General features: G+C 32.9%; 1 protein-coding gene across 1 annotated transcript in view; it reads right to left on the bottom strand.

Moving 5' to 3' along the window:
* The window catches only part of LOC118196318 (adaptin ear-binding coat-associated protein 1), a 39,968-nt gene extending 16,255 nt beyond the window's left edge, over window positions 1-23,713 (bottom strand). The window contains exons 1-3 of the mRNA XM_035367751.2: window positions 23,464-23,713; window positions 17,894-17,994; window positions 4,835-4,939 (exon numbers count right to left, since the gene is read on the bottom strand). Coding sequence (XP_035223642.1) covers window positions 4,835-4,939; window positions 17,894-17,994; window positions 23,464-23,549 — 292 coding nt within the window. The 5' untranslated portion in view covers window positions 23,550-23,713. The remainder of the gene's footprint in view (window positions 1-4,834; window positions 4,940-17,893; window positions 17,995-23,463) is intronic.
* Between the last annotated feature and the right edge of the window lie 223 nt (window positions 23,714-23,936).

Below are 23,936 nucleotides of genomic sequence, written 5' to 3'. Positions count from 1 at the left end.
ATGACAGAAGTGGCTAAAACTGGTACCCCAAATATAGTATAACAAAGCTAAGAAACAAAATGCATGAAGCAAAGATTTTGAATACGTTTAATAATAATGTGTAATACTTTTACATAAGTTAAACTTTAACTTAGTGACTCTACAATTGTCACTATATGGACTAAATGAATTGGTACTTCAGCTTCATTTTCTGTGAAGACTGAAATGTGAAAATAAAATAAGACAAGACTTTTCCTTTCCTTTGTTACTCTATTATTTATAATGAAAGGATAAAAATTAACTAGTTGAGTATCAAAGAAAAATGAAAGAAAATTTAAAAATCCAAAATTTTTTTGACATCACAAGAAACATTTCGAGTGGTTCTGAAGTAACTAGTATGAAGACTGCTAAAACACTGCTATTTTTCCAATACTTGTAATACTGAATAAATATTCCTAAAATTATTGTAAACAGACACTTTTATTAAAATAACTATAATAAAAGAAGTTTGGTTATTAATATTTTTATTTAAATAGAAATTAAGTTACAAAACACTGGTTAACAAAGGTTCTTAGGAAAATATTTGTTCACAGGTGGTCAAATAACTAACTCACTGAACACTGCCTAGGGATTCAAACAACTTTAAAGATTATTTCCTGGAACTGTACACAGACAATATTTACCGTCTTAATGTCTCAGTCAGGAAAATAAAGTCTTCCAGAAGTGAGTACAAAATGCAAAATCTTCCTTCAAACATCATACAATATTAATGTTTCAGTTATGCAACTATGATGGTTTGGGAAGGAATAATGATTCATGGACACCTTTTCAGCAGCGGACCTGTGACCGGCCAGAGATATCGGGGTGAAAACTTTATGTACAACTTTTCAGAACTGCACATGGATCTGACTTTTTATTTATGGACGATAATGCTCCTCCACATCAAGCAAACCTTGTTAATTAATTTTTTGAAACTGAAGACACTGAGTGAATACAGCAGCCAACTAAATCTCCTAATCTTAACCCAAAGAACTTACAGGACTTTCTTGGAAATACAGTTGCACGGATACATCCTACTCCTAGAGACAGAAATGCTCCGAAGACCACACTGCTGAAGGAGTGGAACTTAATTCAAGGTTGCCACTTAAAGAGAAGAATGAAATTCCCTGACTTTTCCAGATTTTTTAGGTGTGTTTTGAGAAAATTCCAGTCTATCCGCATAGTGTGTGTTGGCTGCGATGAGAGGTAAATTAATTATGAAAACACAAAAATTTGCCAATTGCATATAACTTATTATATATATAATCCTGAAAGCATTACTATTATAGCTATAATATGAGTTGTTTTCTCCACTGAAGATTGAGATTAGAATCTGCCCAATCTGGATTAAAAAATGAGTTTTTTGCAGACATTTTGCAGCTAAATGAAAGAAATAAATCTATTTAATGATATTTTTAAATAAACTCAGGTATTTCATATTTATTTAGCAGCATACATAAACAAAAATATGTGCATTAAATTCCGTGATAATATGTCATCATACTGCTAGATTTAGTTTCAGTATTATGCCAGAGAAATTTGCCTGAAATTTGAAAGTATTATTAGCTAATAATAAATAAATTTAGAGGAAAGAAGAACATTAAATGATATAACATTAAAATGAAGTTAATTACTTAAAAATTTGATTACAATAATCAATGATATTTTGGCGAATATAGTCATATTAAACGTTAGCCTAGATGACTGATTACTAATTTTTTATTTTACTGCAAAATGAAAAATAAGGCATTTATTAAAATGAAAAAAAAAAAATAAATAAATAAAAAGTTTAAAAGATTTTGCGATAAAATCCTAGTTTTTGCTACAGCCTTGGTACAATTTTAAAAACTGCCACCAACACCAAAATGACCAGTTTACTGCCCAACACCTTCTTAAACAGAGACTGAGAGACAGAGGTAACTGTTGTTACTGCTCATTATAATGTCACCAAATCCCGTGTGTACCGTACATGGAAGTTAGAATAAAAAAATATGTATTGTTAAGATAAAAAACTTCTCTGCAACAGAAATGGCTGCGTCCCAACAAGGAGGGAAACAGCTTCGTATGCGCGAAATATATGTTGCCGAAGCTCGCGAAATTCGAAGGTCAAGTTTATCAAGAGTACATAAAACGAATATCGTTTTAAATTTCCTTAAACTTTAAAGGAAAAGAAAATATTTTTTGCGCAAGTAAATTAATTAATAGATTAGCTATTTTGAACTAAAAATATATGGAAATCCGAGTATAAATTATCCCGAAAGTCAAAGAAGGTTCTTCTTAATGCTCCACAACTTCCTGTACACATTGCGGATGGGGAAATTCTCACTGTCAGGTTCTGTCACCAAATCCCCTTGGTGAGTTTTTCCCTCCGCTTTCTAGAGGCACTCTAGCATACTGATTTACATTACGTCTATGAAACCTTTCTTTCTTTACATAGACATTCTTACATTAGAACAGAGTACATGGGGGCTATTCTAGCCTCCATAGTACCGTAAATTTGGATTAAACCGATTTTGTTGTATACGAGAATGGGAAGGTATTTTCTTTAGTTCAACATAATCTGCACATGTGAGTCCTAGGATTCTCATGGCCACTGAAAACCAAGCTGCCCAAATGACGCTCATCTGATACATAATTCACCAACAAAGTGATCGTTTCCAACATTGGTGCAAAACTCGCGTTTGGGGGATCGCCATATGACTTTTCCAGATTTTGACTAAAATATTTTTAAATTCCCTGACGTTTTTGGTCAATTTTTGAATTCCCTGACTTTTTCCGTTTTTTCCAATTTTCCAGATAGCATGGCAACTCTTAATTCCCCAAAGTGTGGTTAACAATGTTATTGCCAGCATGAAAGCAAGTTTGTGTGTAAATGTCGGAGGGAGAGCAAATTCTATATTAAATTCATAAGCCTTAAATGTTTTCTGAATTATTCTTTTTACTTATTATTACCATTTTTATTGCTTCATGCTGCAGTTTTATACCATATGCCAGTGCTCTTTAATTGTTTTTCTTTATATTCATATGTATCATGTTATGTATCATTCTGCAAAAATTCATAACATTATAGTTCACAGTTTCTGAGAAATTCACGATTTCATGCATGTAAAGATAATTTTCGACCTATGTGTCACAATAACTAATTTGCGTCTTGGTTTGGAGCTAACAAAAGTATAATCAAAATTACAAGACAACTCGTTAATTCCCCTAAAAACTACAAATGGTAGTTTGATTCATGCTTAAATCTCGGTAAATTTGTGGGTTCTATCACATTCTTACCCATATATAAAGATAATATGAGTCAATCTTACTTTGGAATGGCCTCCAATGTAGGCCTTCCCTTAAGCATATTGCCCTCCCCTGCTTCATATAAACGAATTTAACGAAATCAAATAATTTAATTATTAGCTGTTTAAATATATTTAACACTGGTTTGGGTTTTATAATCTAAAAAAAAAGGATATTTAGTACATGGCAGAAATGTTTAAAAATTGTATATCTTCAAAAATACTTTTGTTTGAACAGAAAAAGAGTAACAGGATTAGGTTACTTAAGTTTGTAAAATAACACAATTATTTAAATGTGCAAAATTCTTGATTTACATAAAATTCACCCACTTCCATTAAAAATTGCCTTTCACTTTGAAGCAATAAATAAACATGTTTCTTAAATATTTCTAAATAATTGCATTTCCTACATGTGAAGTTTGGCTATCTTCGGCATAGTTTATAAGCAGGAACATTTTTATTTACATATTTAATTCTGAATACTAGGATATCTTACACTACTATTAAAAAAAGGGGAGAAGGAAGATTCATAAAATTAAGCATACTTCTTTAATCAGAGTTATACGAGAGCCTCTTTTCAAAACAAAACATTTAGTAGAAAACTGATAATTTTCAGACTCAAAAAAAAAATACACATAAAAAGTATACAAAGAACACAAGGTACACGTGAAAAAGCGTGAAAATTATTATGATAGTTAAGTATTTTCACTTGGAAGTTGGTGGAGATTCTGTTAAACGTGCATCAGTCATTCCGGCAGCAGGCTGAAGAAACAGATTGCTCTTAGTTAAATACTCTCAGATTTTTATTTCTTTAATTAGATAATCAAAGATAAAAGTTACAGATGTAGCATAAAAAACTGTTTATATAAGCATGAGTTAAAGCTTTAAGGTTATCTGACAAACGAATTCAGTAAAAGTGCCAATCATTCCTTAGCCAAAAATGCTTAATGGCCTTTGAAATAGCAACAAAATAGTGATCACCTTTGTGAACTTGGCACTGTGTAAGATTCACTGTAATAGGAATTAAAGCGGCAACTGCACAGTATTTTGCACTGAGCCATTTTACTGAACCCCCAAACATTGAAAACAATTTTTTGAGTACCAGCACAGCCAGCCAGTCTTGAAACTTCAAAAATATTTTATGCTTAATCTTCTATAGAAGGCAGGTCCCAAAGTTTTATTCATTTTTTGAAATACAAGGAAAAATAAATAAATAAATAAATAAACAGTTTACATGTGTCCTTTTCAAAAAGCAAACAGGCTAATTAATGTAATGAAAGTGAAGATTTGTGTCGTGCTCATACATTATTGGTGTTAAATTGCACTGTTTTGTGTTACTTTTTGTTTGCCAAAGACTGCCGACAGAAAATAAGTACATTATTAACAGTGCTTGGAAGCTCACAAAATATGCTAAAGATATTAATATAATCAAACTCATAACATAAGCCTTTTCATCTAAGACTTCACATCAAAACTACCATCCCTAATTTCAAATGAAAGGCAAAAAGAAATTAATATATTTAAAATACCATCATCATCTTCAATCCGGAGTACAAAATAACGACTAGAATCCATAACTGATTCAACTGCAACTCCTGGATATGCATCAACCGGACTTTTAGCAAACAATTCCCCTTTAAAAAAAAAAAAATCTTTAATCAGATAAAAAAGTAAAATTAAAAATATCTATATTAATAACAGATGTACAAAATATTTGAAGCAAATATATAAAAAAATCAATGTGAAACAAAGTTTAATTTCTAATTATAAAAAATAACTGGGGTTCCAAATTAACTATACATGCATCACATTCTCACCCTTTTTTCAAAAATTGGTAATAAAATTAAAATACATTTATTTGGAATGACAAACACAACATTATAACACAAAAAATATGAGACAATGAAATTTTATGCAAATGTTAAAACTCCAGAAACAAATTCAAATTTTTGACATTGATAGGGAATGCAATCTCCCTTAACCTTCATATATGTACATACCAAAATGCAATTTCATATTCTCAGGAAAGAGGTTAATTAGTTTAAATTCCACTCCTTCACCACTATAATCTACAAAAGATTCAGACATCTATGAGATTTGATGGATAGTTTCCCCACAAAATCTTTGATTTCAATAAATTCATCAATCAGGTACACTAAATCATCAATCAAGTATACACATGTTACTCATTAAAAAAAAAAGCTCACATCTATAAATCCCTCTTAAAGTTTTATGCAGGACTACAAAACTGTATTTCAAAATTTCTGAAGTACAAACAGAAGTTCTTTTCAACATGTGTAGGAGGTACGTATATTGATCTTTATCCCTTATCTAACCGTCGGACCCTGCATCGCAACAACAATTACATTCCCTGATTTCGGGAGAAATATTTGATATTCCTTGCTTCTTCCAGATCTATAGAACAACTTGTTAAGCTCAATGACAAGTTACCACTGAAGAGAACATAAGCTTGTTGTTGTAGATTCCAGTGTTGATGCTCTCTGCATCAGTTCAGGTTGGTACTTTTTTGTAAAAGATCTGTGAAATAAACTTCTGTCTTTCTGACATAAAAGACTTTCTCATGAAGTTTTCTGTATTCTAAAGCTCCAGTGCCAGTTACAAAGCTCCATTCAGCTGCCTAGTAGTCAAGCTCCAACAGCAGTGAGTTGTCATGGACAGAAATCAATCTTGAGACACAGTTGTTTTCTTTCCAAGATCTGGACTTGGCATCATAGCAATAGTTCCATGTCCAGATTATTTTTAAATCAATCTAGAATTAGATTGTATAAAAAGTTAGATTTCATAAAATTGACTGTTGCCAATGATGAGAATACTCATAATTGGTTAACTGAGAATACTCATAAGTGGTAAACCAAGTTTACTTGCCAGCTATGAGATAATTCATTATCGATCATCTTACCTAAATTACCGAGTATAAGAACTGAAGTAGTAAATGCACATAATATTTAGGCATTTCGCAGCAGGAAGGGATTAAATAATACACTTGGCATTCTGAAATAGATGATTTATTTCTCAAAATGCAGTTATTGGATCATTTATTTTTCAAAGCTATAACTAAATGTTTAGAGCACAAAACCTTTTTCTTTGTGCTATATTCACTGAGGAAATACTATAATCGGACTGCTCGGAACTAAACTTGTTGATTTAGTTGAGTTATTTTATAGTTACCACAGAGAACAAAAATATTATTTCATATATGAACTATGAGTACACTCATGTGAATTTAGTTACTACTAAATGTAATCTACCATACATGCTTTTAACTAATAAAATAGAAAATAATTTAAAGGCATAAAACTGCAAACAGAATTTAGGCACATAGTGAACAGACATACTTAATCAACTTTGGCAGCAAATGTGTTAAATGTATAAATGAAACGTTGTCAATCTTTGCATCATTTAAAACATTTTTGCAATTGGAAGACGAATATGTCTTCAACCAATGGTTGTGAAATAAAGGCTGGATAAGGACTTTTGTGGACATTGTATGTATGTGTGTATAGTCCCAAAGGTCAGTTTGAGTCTAACATCAATGGTGGCATTAAGTATCATCATTTCAACAATCTTTACAGAAGTCCCTGTATTCTTCAATATAAATCTTGAAGAAAAACATATGCATAAGAAAACTGATGATAAGGTGTACCATACATGAAGAGCAAAATCTTTCTCAGTCAGTCCCTCCCCTCCCATGAATCAGCAAAAGTTCCATTCATTCAAGTTACCCCCCCCAAAAAAAAAGTACACTGAAAAATATTTTTATTTTGTTCTTTTATCATCATATTGAGACAATCTGCTCTGGCTGGATTTAGTTACCAGCCATTATTTAAAAAACACTGTAAGCTACTTTAACTGGAAAATTAATTTTGTATCTAAATTGAATAATGCCTCTAAAATATTCCAAACTAAAGGTATCACCAAGCTTGGTACATTATTAAAAGTAAGTATTTCAATAACAGTATTAAGTAACCTAAAATCTTAACTTACTGCAAGTGAATTTACATTCGACTATTAATGGCAGTTTCTAAAAAATCAGTTCGTACGTGTAAAAGTACAATTAAAATACATCTTTTTAAGACAGGCCAAAAAGGAACTTAATAGAACAATTTAAATGTGCACACCACAAAAAAAGTAATTGAATGATATTCTAATGTAAGTTTTAGTTTTGCGTGAATTTAAGCATTGACATATAAATATCTCAACATTCTCTCATGGAATACTCTTTACTGATACAGGCACAGAATGAATAATTTGAATAAATTAGTTTCTTTTTGAATTAAATAAAGCACTACTTTAAATTCCTTTTCAATGTAATTTTTTCAAACGGGGAACTAAATCATCAATGATAAGCGATGTTAATGAAATTTCCTTCAATATCACGGGACCATGCACACAGATCAAAATCAGTTGAGATTTGTTGATACTACAGCAATAAAATGACAGAAAATTAATTTATGGTATTCATTTCAAAGTATTTTAAATATATTATACAAATTTATTTTCTTTAAGTAAAACCAATTAAATTATCTGTTACTCAAATGGCCAATAAAATAAAATTTTTAACCACTTCCCTTATAAATTTCTTTGAAAAAAATTGCAAAAAATTATCACTTTTTTTTAAATTTTATTATTAAATACAAGGAAACAAAACAAAATACGTAGGTTTCAAGTTGAATTCTTAATTTTTTACAGGTGTAAAAGCATTTAGTTTTAATATTAGTTTACTATCCCGAGTTATCTCGGGCAAATGAAAAATTTAAATATTAGTCTTTGTAGGAGAGTTTCTGAGACAAGGGACAACACAAAGTGATACCTGACATTCTGTGCACTGGTTATCTGGTCTCTTTTCTTACTGGCTTACCTCTGGAATCTTTTTTATGGAAGTACACTGTCTCGTTGGATTTGATTTTCTTTCGGTAGCAGGAATAACATCTGGAAAATGTCCACCTGTTCATAATCACAATCTGACTAATCAACACTTTCACTATCTTGCATCACTGCCATTATTTACTTTTTTCAATGCAACTATTCTTTATACATTACTAATGCACAAACCGACACATACAATACAATAGGGAAAACATGTGACCAGTCTCGCCAAAAGAGCTGCAAAATCAATAAAACTTGGCAAACTGCCAATCAAAGCTGAATATTTCCTTTCATTTGAGTAAAACTGTGGTAAAACAAATCGTACTGACAAAATCTGCTTCGCCTGAGTTTTCTTGGGATAATAATTAACTGCGATATATACGAACCCGAGATAACTCGGGATAATCAGGCAAGCGGTTAATTAAAAAATAATAAAGCAAATATTTGCTTATTTTGGTATAAACTTAGAAATATCAGTTTTTACACATGACTAATCATACATTATAAAATGTAGTCTAAAATCTAAAACAGATTTTTCTATTTATTGGAATAACATGTTAGATTTTGTTTAGAAATGATTAACTGAAAGTGGTGCTTTACTTGAAGCTCATTGCTATTTAAAATATGGAATAGGTGGAGAGTCAATGTGCTGGCCATATCAGAACTTCTTCCCCTGTGTGTTTAAAATAGCACAATATTCAACATTTTAACACCAAGTTTTGCAAATAATTTAAAACTCACATTTTTCAATAAGTATAAAATTAGAAGCACTTTTTAACAGAGAACTTAACAACTCATATTTGGTAAAGTTCTTAAAATCTTATTTGGTATATGGGTGAATTGCCTCATGTAGAATGACTAACTTTCTTCATAAAAATAACTGAATTTTTAGTTACAGCCATAAAAAAGTCAGAAATGTAAGTCTCTCTTCTTTTACCTATCCAAAGCCAATCTTAATCCAACTGCTACTGATGGAAGCTACCTAGTGAACAGATGAAGAATTTCCAATCATAAGAAATCAAAGAATGATTTGAATTCTTCTCTTCTTTAAAAGGCTAAATGCTTAAATTGCAACAAAATAAAAATTGTCTGACTGAGGTTTTTTTGACACATTAATGAAGTCTCATCCAGTTCTCGCAAGAGCATTTGATAATTTATTGGCACTGTCTGTGCTTCTGTACCTAAAGCTGTTTCGGTGTATAGTAAAGATAACAATAACTCACAAGCAATATATACACTGCTCAACATTGAAAATGCAACACCAAGAAGGAGTGTTTAGAAATTTATGCAAATTTTAGAGTAGACGCATGTCACTGAGTTATGCGAATGATGCCAAATGCACAGCTCTCCGACACACATGAAGTAAGATATAAGGGAAGGAATGTGCAGAATGGGCAATATTCATGTCGTTATTTCTGCCAGACGAATTATCAAAGAAAGTTGGTTTTTGTCCCGGAGGATACATGTAATAGGAGAGAATGGCAGGCCGCCGTCAACGAAGGCACTTCCAGCCAGATAGACGATTTTACGAGGGGTATGGTGATCGGACTGAGAAGGGCGGGTTGGTTCTTACGTTAAATAGCAGCTGATACCCACATGGATGCAAACATGGTGCATCGGCTATGGCGAACATGGTTGGAACAAGGAAATGTGGGAAGAAGGAGGGGTGCAGGTGCAGCCAGAGTGACATCAGCACGAGTGAATCAACGCATCCGCCGACAAGCAGTGGCGGTCCCGAAAGTCACTTGCACTGCGATTTTGCAGCATGAGCAAGATACCCTGGATGTTCCTGTGTCGACCAAAACCATTTCTCGTCTTTTCGTTGAACGTGGCCTGCACTCACGACGTCTGTTAAGAAAACTACCATTGACCCCACAGCATAGGCGCTAACGCTTATAATGCTGCCGGACTGGAGCGATGTGGATGACAGAACAGCGAGACGTCGTGTTCTCCGATGAGTCACGCTTCTGTTTATCCAGTAACAGTCGCTGCATACATGTGCAGTCGACGTGGAGACAGATCTAATCCGGCAGTAAGTGTGGAACGCCCCCACCGTGCGACAACGTGGCATAATGTTTTGGGGTGCTATTGCCTACGATTCCAGGTCACCTCTAGTTCGTATTCAGGGCACTATGACGGTCCAACAATACTTGGATAATGTACTGCGGCCGGTGGCAACCCCCTACCTTCAGGGGCTGCCTAATGCAATTTTTCAGCAGGATAACGCACGTCCACACAGTGCTTTCATCTGCCAACATGCTCTGCAAGGTGTACAGATGCTTTCCTGGCCACCGTACTCTCCTGACCTGTCACCAATCGAACATGTGTGGGATGTGATTGGACGTCCTTTGAAGACTCTGCCCCTGCCTCGTTCAGAAGACAAACTGTGGCAAATTGTTGAAAGGGAATTGAGAGCCATCCCTCAGGACACCATCTGCACTCTTATTGACTCTATGTCTAGACGTGTTTCTTCATGCTTCGCTGTCCGCGGTGGTCCTACATCCTACTGAGCCGACGCAGTTCTCACTCTGTATTCTGACTATCATTTTGAAATAAAGATCACTTATTGCTGCTTGCTGTATCTGTCTTTTTTCTAAATTTCATCACTTTCTGACCCCTCCTTTTTGGTGTTGTATTTTCAATGTCGAGCAGTGTATAAAGTTTACTCATGTTGCCAATAAGATGTCTAAATATGAAAGCATCTTCACATTTCTGTTTTCTTTTGTGCATTTCAGTGTACTTATGGTGTTGCACTTATGTGCTGCCTCCCTGGCAATACAGAACTGTCTTTACATATTTTAACCATTACTGCTCCTCCACACACTTGACTAAATAAAGACAAATTATTTGATTCTTCTTCATGCCAGTTTTACATTGTTGCATTCAGTTTCACTATCAATACTTGTTAGAAAACTGGTGATGAAAGATTGCTACCAGATAGCAAAATAAATGTGAACTGAACGTGGCAAGAGCAAAAGCCGAGACCAAAAATGGCTGTCAATGTCAATTACTATAAAATGCAAATATTTTATTACCAGGTGTGTTACAAAATATTAATTAAATATACACTAAACTTTCAAAATTAATGTCAGCTGATATTAAAATGCATTTTAGTGAGAAATTTAAATATTTGATTTTAATGTACAACATCAATCAATATGATGATCTAATATGGCACAATTAGGAAGTCAACAGGATAAATACAAGAATTTTCAACTGCAAAAATGTTAATCACCATAGCCCTAAGCCAGTGGCAAATGGCAGTGAATTATGACATTGGGCATCAATTAGCAAAGGAAATATTTTTCAGAACAGATGCTATTGTGAAAGTGATTTTTTTCATTTGTTACAAAGTAATGTAAATACTCATATCGTACAAAGACCCAGATCGGGACTTTTGCGATACCGGATTTTTACGGATGTCAGATCATCAGTTTAAATCTAGTAAGATGGCATGTAGAAATAATAAAATTAAAAGTATGAAATCATGATCTATGAAATAGTGAAGCATTTATGATCTAAAGGGTAACAAAATTTACAAAAAAAAAAAGCATAATATCTATATTTTTACTTTATTAAACATTACTTTTAAGTTGTTTAAGTTGCTTCGTTTTTTGCGCTAATTCTTTCTCTTTAATTCTATATAGACATAATTTCTTATTCAGTTACAAAGTTCCATTGTTGAAGTCCTGTAATTGCTGTGTCTAGAATTCTAACTTGTAAAATTTTTTTCGTTCCTGTCACTCTGTCTGTAGCAGTATTTTCTGGATCAAGAATCATAACTACAGATTTCGCCATCTGGTAATTGATTGATAATGAGGAGCATTGTCATCACAGTAAAAAAACTTCTTTTATATTCTCTTCATTTATTACCGCTTTTCCACATTTCTTTACAAAATCCGCTAACTGGAAAATTTCACCTTTAGTTTGTGATATCCAAAAACCTTCAGATTTGCAGCTATCAGCATAAAATGTAGCTATCATTCACTATACATATTTGGCTATATATTATGAGATTGCCGACTAAAGACAAGTTGTTCCGCTCAATTTTATCTTGCTTCTATCCCACACTGAGACAATTAACCCTAAACTGTATTTAGTTATTTATTATATTTATGCCTATTTCTTGCACATGCTTAATGGTTATCTGAGTCCTGAATAAATTAATTCCCACATATACTTAAGGCTTATTGAGGGCTGGTGCCCGATGCAGTCTAGTCTCTGTGGCTCCTAAATTCTGCTACTGAGCACCTCCCTTTGTCTTCCCTAAATTCTGCCTCATGGTGCGGCCATATGAACTCTGGAACTGGTTCTGGGTTTATGTGAATAACAAATCAGTTATTCTTAATTCAAATAGCACTAAATGTAATCTTTTGGCCTATGAGTATCATTAACAAAATCGGCTAATCTTTGGAATATGGTAACAGGTAGTTTGGCGACACTTTGGTAAGGCGATAAAGGTTACTAGCTAGGACTTTAGCAATCATCTGAGAAGTACACAGTTCAAAAATCACAGATTATTTTGTCTCAGAGAAATGAAAGATCATGAGACATGTAATGTGACATTTTCCGGAAAATTCCAATCGGGATTTTAGCTAATAAGCACTTAAAACAATTTTGCTGCTAAAGTGCAGAATCGCCCACTTATTTATTTGGTGCTTTTTACAAGAGTAAGAAGAATTGGATTTGTGTCAAAAAACTTTGACTTTTGAAGTGAAAATAGGTCAATGCGTACATGGATAAAGTCAAGAGTGTGCACAATGCCATTTTTGTGCAATTCTGGGATTTTTTTTTAAGTGAAAATAGGTCGACATGTACATGGACATCGTGTATATGCAATTCTTAAAAACGCGCAAGCAGTGGGCAATTCTACACTTTCTCCCAATTTCGCACCTAATCTTCGTTATGATTAAGTACTTTTGTTCCATAAAAGTTCTAGCATAAGCGTAATTCGGCTAGCAGATTGTTGGAAAAAATGTTGAGTAAAAAAAAAAAGTCTTTACTTCGTGAAAACAAAATGGCGTCCAAAAAAAAAAAAAAAAAAAAAAAAACTAGCAGGTTGCTGTTGCAGGGTTGGTCGCCAAAGTTTCGCCAAAAAATCGCCAAGTTACTTTATTCCAAAGATTAGCCACAAAATCTACTTTTAGCATATAGAATGAAATTTTTGTTAAATTTTTCCTGCCAACATTTCTTAGCGCATTCAACTTAAATCTGTAATCATCGCCAAGTGTAATGTCAACATAAAAGGTTACCATGCTGTTTCTCAATTATTAATATAAAAAAAAATTGCTTAGGTATTGCTCCACGAGTCACTACTCAAGTTATGAAATCAAAATATAATAAATAATGATTCAGTTTTTCATCAGGGGTATAAAATATTAATAGGCATAAAATCAACAATGTAAATGTAGAATGTTTCGGTTTGAGATGTATGACCGGCAGCTATGGAGCCAAATTATTGATCATACAAATTCATTCTAAAATGATTGTTTCTTCAATAACAAGATATTTTATTCAGTGCCGAAGTGAAATTAAGAATCACGACTCTCCACATGTTTTATTATGCACCGGGGGGGGGGGTCAAATGCACATGCGTACAGCAAACAAATAAAATAAAAAAATTGGTAGTGGCCTATGAGGTCCGGATTTTAGATCATTCATCATTTAGAATTCTTCCACCTACTATGTTGCAATGCAGGCAGTATACAGGTTAGTAATGTTGACTGCCAAACCGGTGGGCCCAGGTTTGAATCCCTAAGAAGGGACAGATGTTTATAAAGTGTATTAGGTATTGCAAGGCAGCATGGCACTCAAAATACACAGCAAACTGAAAGTCCTCTTGAGTGGTAGGAAACCCTCAGACTGTAATTGAATTAACATTAATTGAGGAATTTTCTCTACTAGAATTTTATCCATACACCTCTGAAAACTATTCACAAGGCAATGCACTAAGCAGCTTAAATAAGGAATCCATGGAGTCAGCAAAATGCATTTATTTGGCAATCTAGGTACGTAAATGTGCGAAGTTTATAGGGCACAGGAAGAACAGAAGGAGTAGTCTATAATTTGGGGTACCCCTTGGATTATGAACAAGTTGTTGTTTCATTTATGGTAACCTGAGTATTTTAGGATGTATGTTTTGGAAACTCTATGATGACGTGATTGGTTGTAATACGTGATGATACTGATTTTGATTGTTGAGAGAATATTTCTGCATTGGATATGAGTTAGGAGGAGTTGCTTACTTTGAGCTTTACACCATAAAATGGCTAACAGTGGTAAGATTAACCTGAAGTTTCTGTATGATTTGGAATGAATGGCAAAAAAAGCATTGATTGACTGGTGTGCAAAAGAAGGTTTAATCAGTAGTCAGTATTAATGTCTTGTTTGTACAAAGAAAATGCGTACCGTCGAATGTTAAGATCACTCAGACAGCTTTCAATGGAGTCTGTCGTGAGAAAGGTTCAAATGCTCACTTCATAAAGCACTCCTAGAAAGGGATCATGGTTTGAAAACAATCATTTGAGTATTATTGAGATTTGGATTTTATGTGGATGTGGGTGTACAAAGCCATAAGAGTGAATTAAATATTAACTGGTTATAAGACCATAACTAATTGGAAGAACTTTTGTAGTAATGTGTGCATTGATATATGTATTCATAAAAGTACGATGACTGGGGGTTCCAGTGTAATTGTTGAAACAGACGAGAGTAAATTTAGTAAAATATAAGAGGTAAATGAGTGAAAGGAAACTGGGTGTTCAGTGGTATGGAAGGTTTTTTTTTTTTTTTTTTTTTTTTTTTTGCAGTGGTTGAGGACAGAAGAAAAAGTTGGTTGGATGTAATTCTTCGGAATATCTTACCTGGAACAATGATCATATCTGATTGCTTAAAGTCGATCTGATAATAGCTTGGTTTATCTCTCAGTAAATCACGCAGTGACATTTAAGGAACCAGAAACTGGAGCTCACATGAACATTATCAAAGGTATGTGAAGTGTAATAAAAAGGGATTTTCAAGACAAATGCCACCCACAATCTGTCACTATGGAGTATATTTTTGATTCTGACTTTTGTGAATTTATGTGATGACAGCAGCATACAGATTCTAGTTCAGATATTTTTAAACAGATTTCGATGCTGTTAAGGAATTCTGTGTGCCACATACCGAAGACAAGGAAATTTCTAAATAAGGTAAGTTGACATCTCTTTTTTGTACTGCATAGATTAAATAACATGGATTTCCATTTCTATATTATTTTGTTGCTTCATTTTGATTTAAAATGGACTTTATAGAGATTATAATTTTTTATGCTTTAATAATGTTTATTGCATTGTTTTGAATGTCATTTTATTTGCGAGGGCAAGCACATAAACAGAAATGGTGCCGAAAAAAATTGTCAATTTTCACCAAGGGAGACCCTGAAATATATTTTTCCTGAACAGAAGCAATACAGGTAACTTACCTTGCATTTTGATTGTGCATCAATGCTTTTACAAACCATAACTGGGAAACAAATTAAAGTTTTAATTCATACTTCTCATTCTCAATTGCTATGACTTTATTCTGAAATTCCATTGATCTATTGCTCTTTCATGAAACAGTTGGAGAATCGCAATCTTGAAAAACTGCTTCTGAACTCAGTGAAAATTTCTAAATGTTGCCAAGAGAAACCTAATTCATCAATATCACATTTAAAAAGAAAAAGTAAAGCAAATGGCAGAATCTTCCCATACACATATTTAATCTGCCCTGTTTTTTAATATAACATTAAGATTCAATACCCTTACCAAAGACGTACCTTGCAGTGCAAATAATTTACAGTCAGCACCACTTAACGTGATTACACTTGTCCATGGCTATTTTGATAAATTAAATGATGAGAAAAATATCCTTTAAAATGTCAACACAATACATGCAATTTAATATACAGTGTCCCATAAGTCTAAATATTTTTAAAATTGAAGGAACTGGTAGACTTTAACGCGGTTAGCGAAAAAATTGTTCTCTTGAAGGGAGTTTTTTTTTTTTTTTGGGGGGGGGGGGGGTAAGGGAAAAAATCATTAAAATTTTCATCATTTGAGGGTGCCACACAGATGCAGTAATAAGAAATATCTAGCTAAGCTACAAATATACGCAATATGAATTCGTAAATTGGGCTTTGTCAGAAATCAATAATGATCCACAATGGTTTCTCAAAAATTCCGTGGACAGATGAGGTTAATTCTTCATTGCATGGAACAGTCAACACCCATAACTATAGAATATGGGCAAAGGAGAACCCATGTGCCTATTGAGGAGCCCGAGCATTCACTGCATTTAACTATTTGGTGAGGTTTTATGTGTCCATTATAGTGGGCCCTTTTTTCTTTGAAAAGTGCTGTGCAAAAACTGATTGGAAGACATTCTCAATAAGTAGAAAACGCTACTTTCAATTGCTGCCGGTGAAAGTGATATCGCACTTACTCGAACACTTCATCCCTAAGGACTTTCAATGTCAATTCAATTCCTAAGAAGGACTTTCAATGAAGACTGATTAATTAGCTGTCACTGTAGAAATGAATCACCATCCTCGCTAGCCGGACTTAATACTACTTGATTTTTGGGTTATGTCAAGTTCAGAGTGTACTGCAATAACTTAGTTTCTTTGGTGCAGTTAAAGGACGCCATTCATCATCAAATCTCTTGCATCCATTTGGATATGCTACACGCTGCAGATAATGGTGTTGTAACTCACTTGCAAACTGTAGTTTGTGGTGATGGCAGACACATAGAATATGACTGATATGCTTATAAGCATTTGCCTGCATGCAAATAAATATATTTTTTTTAACATGTTTGCTCTCGTATAGGACCCTCTATCGACGAAAATTTTACCTATTTTTTTCTTTACCCTCCCTCCAAAATTTACCTTCAAGAGAATAACTTTTTCGTAAACCGTGTTCAATTCTACCAATTTCTTCAATTAAAAAAATATTTAGACTTCTGGGACACCCTGTAAATATAATTACAAATATAAAAATAAGATCTTTCACAACATTTTAATCAGGAAAATGCAAAAGTTTATTCATGAACTGTTCATGTCTTTATAGCAAAAATTCATTTATAAACTCTTCATACATTCTGGAAAAATTATTTGCCCCATGTATTATTCTAATCCCAATCTTATTAAAGGGCATCCCTCATTGGAAAAGAACTAGCCAGTGTAAAATTCTAAATTAGGCAAAAAAGCGAGCTTAATTTGGCACTGATGTTTTCAAAAAGTTATTTCAAGAAAAATAATTATTGCAGAATTTTTTTTTCCTCTTGAAGAAAAAGGTGACATGTCTGTGAGTGCTCTAAAAAGTTAGAATTATTTAAAATCTACATAAATTATAGATATATTTTTTGGCCTAATTTAAAATGATTGACTAAAATCGTAACCAAGCTCATAATTGTAACTGACTTATAATTTCCTGGAAATGTTTCTCTATCGCTTGGTAATTTTTTATCAATTTTGATCTTATTTAGCAACTTTACTTCAGTTTAAAGAATTCACTCTATAATATTTTGATCTTATTAACTGAATTATTGATCACAATAAGTTGAATATTTTCCATAATTTTGTATGCAAACAGGCAGGACTTCAATAATTTGATATTTGTAAATTAACTATGATCACATTAAGCAGTGTCTCCTGTCCTGCAGAATAAAATACATACCTGAGTTTTTGTCCTCTAGTTTAATAAAACAACGCTTTCCTTTAGAAACAATACGTAGTCTACCAGTCCAATCAGGAGCATCTAATTTCCAATCAGCCGCTCTGCATAAAAGAATTATAATTAATCAATGTTTATATTTTATGTGCATGCAAAATATTTGAACAGAAAGAAGCAGAAATTTAAAAGTCTACCTTGCCTATATTACCACAAAAGTTAAAAAAATGCTTTTTTTCTCTTTTTTTTTCTTTTAGAAAAAAGAGAAAAGAAACATTTTGGTTAGAGTATATTTAAGGGTGGTCCTTGGGTTATTGATAAGTTGTTATTTTATTTACGGTAACCTGAGTCATTGAATGTTATAGAAACCCTATTATGATGAAATTGGTTACATGATTGCGGTGAATTTAAATGATGGGAAAAGATTTGTAAGGGCTTGTGTGTTGGATATTGGTTAGGAAGTACGTTGGCCATTTTGTGGTCTACATGGTAAAATGGCTGAATGTGGTAAGATTAATTTGAATTCTGTACGATTTGGAATGAAAGGGAAAAAAGCATTAATCGACTGGTGTGTAAATGAAGGTTTACTTAGCAGCCATTATAAGTGTCCTGTTTGTACAAACGAAATGCGCATTTTTGAATGTTGGAAGATATCTTTGGCTCTTATTTTTGTGAATTTACACCACAAATTTTTGACACCAGTATACAGATACTAGTTCAGATAATTTTAGGAAGTTTTTGGATGCTGTTAAGGAATTTTGTTTGACTGAAAACACAGAAATTTCTAAATAAGGTAAGTGGATATTTTCTTTGTGCAGTGCTAAGATGAATTTCCTTTTCCATGTTATTTCATTGTTTGATTTAAAATGTAGTTTACTGAGATTATATATTTTTTATTTGGCTCTAGTTTAGAACTGGCTGCTCCCCTTTTAACTTTTTAAGTGAAAATACATCGATGTATACATGGACAAAGACGAGGGAGTGCGCAATGCCAAGTTTGTGCAATTCTCCGATTTTTTTAAAAAAGAAAATAGGTCGATGTGGGCATGGATACTGAGTTTGTGCAATTCTTATTATTTTGGCTTTGTGTAACGTCGATTTTAGGGCCAAAAATCCATGCTACACAAAGCCAAAATAACAAGTCGAAGAATTGCACAAACTCGGTGTCTACGTACCGCCAAAAATCGCCAAGGGGCACCCGTAAATATACCTGTTTACTTTTTTTTTTTTTTTGGCCTTTAACATCTTTGATACTATCATCAATAAACTAAAGAACATTGCTGCTTCAGGAAACTTTGTCTATTTCAAAATGCACAGAACATTTTCATAAAAGGCCCTTATCGCATTCAATGTGAAATACTTTTACATTTCATTTAGAGCAACCCAATGTTATCAAGACACTCTCTCTGATAACAGCTACAGCATTATAAATAAATATTACAAGTTAATATTTACACTGAGCACAGGAACTAAGTTTACACTTAATATCTACATCACAGAAAAAGTTCTTCACATTATCAAACAACTACTGAAGTATACAGAACTGTTCACACTAAATTAATTTGGGAATGCCATTAATCTAAAATAATTAAAGGTAAACTATGACAGGATATTTTTTAGAATATATGTCAGTATGAGAAATTTCATATTTGAATCTTTATATACGACACATATTCACTCCATTTATTTAACAGATTCGGTGTCCTAGCATTGTCAAAAAAACAAAAATCACAAAAATGTGAGCAGATGCTGGTCATCAAACAGCATAAATATTAAAATAGATATCATTTGCAAATGCACAAGAAAATTAAAATATATGTTTTACACATACAATAGAAAACATAGAAAGGGATACATATCTCTACACTGACAAACAGATTAAAAAAGCTAATTATGTTTTACATATTAATGGGTTCCGATTATAAACAGAGAGGATTATAGCACTTTTTGTACTCTTTTACCCAGTGTCCTTTCACCTTGCAATAGCTGCAAATATCTTCAACCCTTCGGCTAATCTTTGGAATATGGTAACAGGTACTTTGGCGACATTTTAGTAAGTCGATAAAAGGTTACTACTTTAGCAGTGTACATGGATAAAGTCAAGAGTGTGCGCAATGCCATTTTTGTGCAATTATGGGATTTTTTTTAAGTGAAAATAAGTCGACGTGTACATGGATGATACCGTGTATGTGCAATTCTTAAAAACGCAGCAAGCAGTTTGCGATTCTGCAATTTCTCCCAATTTCGCACCTAATCTTTGTCATAATTAAGCATTTTTGTTCCATAAAAGTTCTAGGCTGATCTTTGGAATATGGTAACTGGTAGTTTGGCGACATTTTGGAGGCGATAAAGGTACCTAGGACTTTGGTAATAATGTGAGAAGCACTCAGTTCCGATTACGCATTATTTTGTGTGAGGGAAATGAGAGATCATGAGATATGTCATGTGACATTAATGGACGAATTACAGTTGTTTAATCGGAAAAGGGGGGAAATCTGGAAATTTCGTATTTAGCTATATTCTGTGTTGTGTGAAACGTGACATTAATGGATGAATTACAGTTCTTTAATCGGAAAAGGGGGTTAATTTGGAAAAGCTTCATTGTGTGAAATAGTAATGATTAATTTTCGGATTGCATGGCGCTATGTAAAGTGAATTCTAAATTTTTAATGTGTTTATCTGATAATAATAAGTTGAGATTGTGTGAAAGGAAGGATATTACAAGTTTAAATGGCGGTGCAAGAAATATGGTGAAAATGGACATTTTGTGAAAAGGAGTGTAAGGAAGGGTACGTGGTTTGCTGAAAGTAGTTTGAGTATAGGTGATTTCTTATTACTTGGTGAATAGACTTCCAGTTGACTACTGGATTTAGGATTTAGAAATTAGCAGTAGTACTGCAGCGACATAATGAAGATTCTGAAGAAGATTAGGTAAGTTAGTATTTCTAATCATTTGAGGATATTATTTTTATGTATTGTTCTAAATGTAAGGAGTAAATAAATTAAAATGGTATTATTTGAAAATTGTTATTAGCAATGATTTAGTTTAAAGTAATTAGGATTGTAATCTAATTTTTATTAATTTAATGTATGTGCTTATTTATATTTTAAGTAGTGTTTTTTAATTTAATGATCGTGATTTTGTGAGTTATATGTTTGTAGTATTTTGGAATATGTTTGAGTAGTATACGTTGAGTATTTTCATGCATTTCCGTGAAATTTTTCTAATTTATGAGAAAAAAGCAGTGTACATGGATATAGTGAAGAGTGTGTGCAATGCCATTTTTGTGCAATTCTGAGATTTTTTTTAAGTAAAAATAAATCGACGTGTACATGGTTTAGTGATATTTTAATTAAATGATAGTTATTTTGTGAATTTTATGTTTGTAGGAATTTGGTATACGTTTTAGTTCAAGTAAACGTGCATGGAAATAATTTAAATATCTGACACTAAGTATTTGTAATGTTTACGGTATGAATTCGTTGGTGATGTTTATAATGTAATAGATAATTTAGAGGTAAAAGTTTTTAGATATTTTATTTATTTTATACGTGGAAATGTTCATATTTGGAAAGGGTATATACTTTTTCGTGATAAGGTAATTTCATACATGTTCTTTTTACCGGGTTTAAAGATTCAGAAAATTGTCATGCATTTTCGTGAAATTTTTCTAATTTATGAGAAAAAAAGCAGTGTACATGGATATCGTGAAGAGTGTGCGCAATGCCATTTTTGTGCAATTCTGGGATGTTTTTTTAAGTAAAAATAAGACGACGTGTACATGGTTTATGTGTATGTGTTATTGTGAAAAACGCGCAAGGAGTTTGCGATTGTGCACTTTTTCCAAATTTTGCAGTGAATATTTGTCATGATTAAGCAGTTTTGTTAGATAAAATTTCTAGTATAAGTGTAATTTGGCTAGTAGATTGTTGGAAAAAGTGTTCAGTAAATAAAAAGAAAAGAAACATGTCTTTACTTCATGAAGACAAAATGGCGGCAGGAAAAAAAAAATAGAGGGTTGCTGTAGCAGAGTTGGTCGCCAAATTTTCGCCAAAAAATCGCCAAGTTACCATAATCCAAAGATTAACCAAGTTCTATTATAAGCGTAATTCAGCTAGCAGATCGTTGGAAAAAATGTTGAGTAAAAAAAAATAACATGCCTTTACTTCGTGAAAACAAAATGGCGTCCAAAACAAAACTAGTAGGTTGTTGTAGCAGGGTTGGTCGCTAAAGTTTCGCCAAAAAATCGCAGAGTTACCATAATCAAAGATTAACTTCTGAATGTGCCTTTTTTTATACTGATTTTGTTTTTCAAGCTTTCGACATTATTACTGCTACTTATTCAGTTGTACTGCCTTCCTCATGAGAGCAAAGCTCTGCTGTTAACACATCAACTGTTAACTTGTTTTCACCCAACAGTAACGAACTTGATTTAAAGGAATGGTATTGTTTGGTTAAAACATCTAAAATCTTGTAACTGAGTAGTGCACCAGTTAACTTACTTTCATTTTTTCTTCCCCTCCCCCCAGTCCTCAACTCAATTCATTCCAGAAATTCTGTAATTTGCAAAATATGCTTCCATTATTATCACTCTCCCGTTCCACCCGAGTTGAAAAAACTGCATGCATATATTATACAACTCATTTTATGATGATGCTTCAAATAACTTCTGTAATTCAAACCACAATCCTTTAGCAATCTGAAATCTCATAACCTTTTGCAGTGTTTCTTCTGTCTTCAAAATGCAGGAAATGCCTGCACTCAGTTCTATAAATCTGCTATAAACACTAACATATTGCAGATTATTATTTACTCTTTTTAAGGTTCTAAAATTGCCAAACTTATGATTACGAAACTTCTAAAATGTCAGTGCATAAGATTTTGTTATCAAGAACTAATCAATACATCTAGAATGTCAGATTATAAAAATTTAGGGTAAAGTGCAGAATCGCCCCTTATTTGTTTGTCGCTTTTTACAGGAGTAAGAAGAATTGGATTATTGTCAATTTTCTTTGACCTTTTTCAGTGAAAATAGGTCGATCTGTACATGGATAAAGTCAATGGAGTGCGCAATGCCATTTTTGTGCAATTCTGAGATGTGTTTTTAGGTGAAAAATAAGTCGATGTGTACATAGAGTATGTGCAATTTTTAAAAAAGCGCCAAGCAGTGGGTGAATCTGCACTTTCCCCAAAATTTAAATGTCTTTAAATCAATGAACTTCATTATGAAACCCATTTGCAATACATTTCCAAATTACGAACTCAAAGAGTAACACTTCATGACAATGAACTAGAATTGGAACAATCTTACTGGGGATAAAATTTCAAATTCAAAACATAAAATACTACACGAGACAATCCACATATTTATAAAAAATATAAACGGAAAACTATTTGCGACAGGAAGTTTTTGCATCGTAATTAGAGCAACGTATACGTTACGCCTCCAAATTCTCAGTATGCACTATATATCACGGAGAAGGATTTTAAAAAAAATATTAACCAGAAAACACTCAAGAGCATCAATCGAAATACCATGCAAATATCAAAAGGAACATCTTAAATATTATACAACCTGTATCCGCGGTTTGTTGCTCTTGGTGGTATTTTGAAAACGAAAACTTCTGGTTTCACCAATAACACCGTTTCGTAGTCCTCCATTATAAGCTGCAGACTTATAGCTGAGTATTAATACTGTTAAGCGAAAAATTAAAGCAAACTGAAATTTACAGAATTAAAAACACGCTGTTCGCCGATTAATATAAATCAAAGTACAAAACAGCGGTGAGAGGATCCACACAAGAAACTCATATGTGATTCGCTCTGACTTTATGATGCCATTCCGAGGTCAGATATTATAATACTTTCGGGGGTGAATATAAGCAAAGGGCCGTAGAAGGAACGGAGGTCCAGCACTGACTATTTTGTTGTCATTTAACAAATTTATCCAGTTTTTTCTTCTAAAACTTGTAATTTACTGCCTTATGCATCATAATAATTGTAGCTAATACAGCTACAATATATCATAATGCAGCAATGAAGGTGGAT

The sequence above is a fragment of the Stegodyphus dumicola genome, chromosome X1 (genome assembly GCF_044657685.1).
Source record: "Stegodyphus dumicola isolate Sdum_Otavi_A_Nest chromosome X1, ASM4465768v1".
In the NCBI taxonomy this organism is placed as follows: domain Eukaryota; kingdom Metazoa; phylum Arthropoda; class Arachnida; order Araneae; family Eresidae; genus Stegodyphus; species Stegodyphus dumicola.
This window is presented reverse-complemented; position numbering and strand designations above follow the sequence as displayed.